The following is a 389-nucleotide window of genomic DNA, read 5'->3' on the forward strand; positions in this document are numbered from 1 at the left end:
CCCATGTCTCTCAGTACTTTGATGAAGAGCGGGATGATTATGAATCCCCCTATTATTATGAAGGAACTACGAGTGTCCCTCCCTCCGTCCCAGCCGTGGACCCCACCAAAGAGGTAAAGAGGGAGAGCGAAAGTGGAGTGAATCAGAAAAGAGAGTTGGAGAAAGAGATGGAGAGTAATAACTGGAATTGTGCAGAAAAGAATATTGTTAACGTTTCAGATGCATTTCATAGTTTTTTCATCAGTATTTTTGTCTTTTTTTCTACGCATCCCGCTAACAAAGCAGATCAAACTAAATTTCTGAAATCTAAAAAAAGAAGTTTTGCAGTTGTGTGCAGTACTTCTCAATTAAAAGTATTTATTTAAAAGATGTTTACTGGAAAACAAGAT

The 389-nt window shown here is 37.8% G+C and overlaps 1 protein-coding gene across 1 annotated transcript in view; it reads left to right on the forward strand.

Moving 5' to 3' along the window:
- LOC107577321 (collagen alpha-1(V) chain-like) overlaps positions 1 to 174 on the forward strand; it is a gene marked incomplete at its 3' end in the record, with an annotated part of 12,210 nt that extends 12,036 nt beyond the window's left edge. The window contains exon 6 of the mRNA XM_016263410.1: positions 15 to 174. Within this exon, the coding sequence (XP_016118896.1) occupies positions 15 to 174 (160 nt within the window). The remainder of the gene's footprint in view (positions 1 to 14) is intronic.
- Between the last annotated feature and the right edge of the window lie 215 nt (positions 175 to 389).

This window comes from Sinocyclocheilus grahami, unplaced genomic scaffold (assembly GCF_001515645.1).
Source record: "Sinocyclocheilus grahami isolate Dianchi unplaced genomic scaffold, SAMN03320097.WGS_v1.1 scaffold5698.1, whole genome shotgun sequence".
NCBI lineage: Eukaryota > Metazoa > Chordata > Actinopteri > Cypriniformes > Cyprinidae > Sinocyclocheilus > Sinocyclocheilus grahami.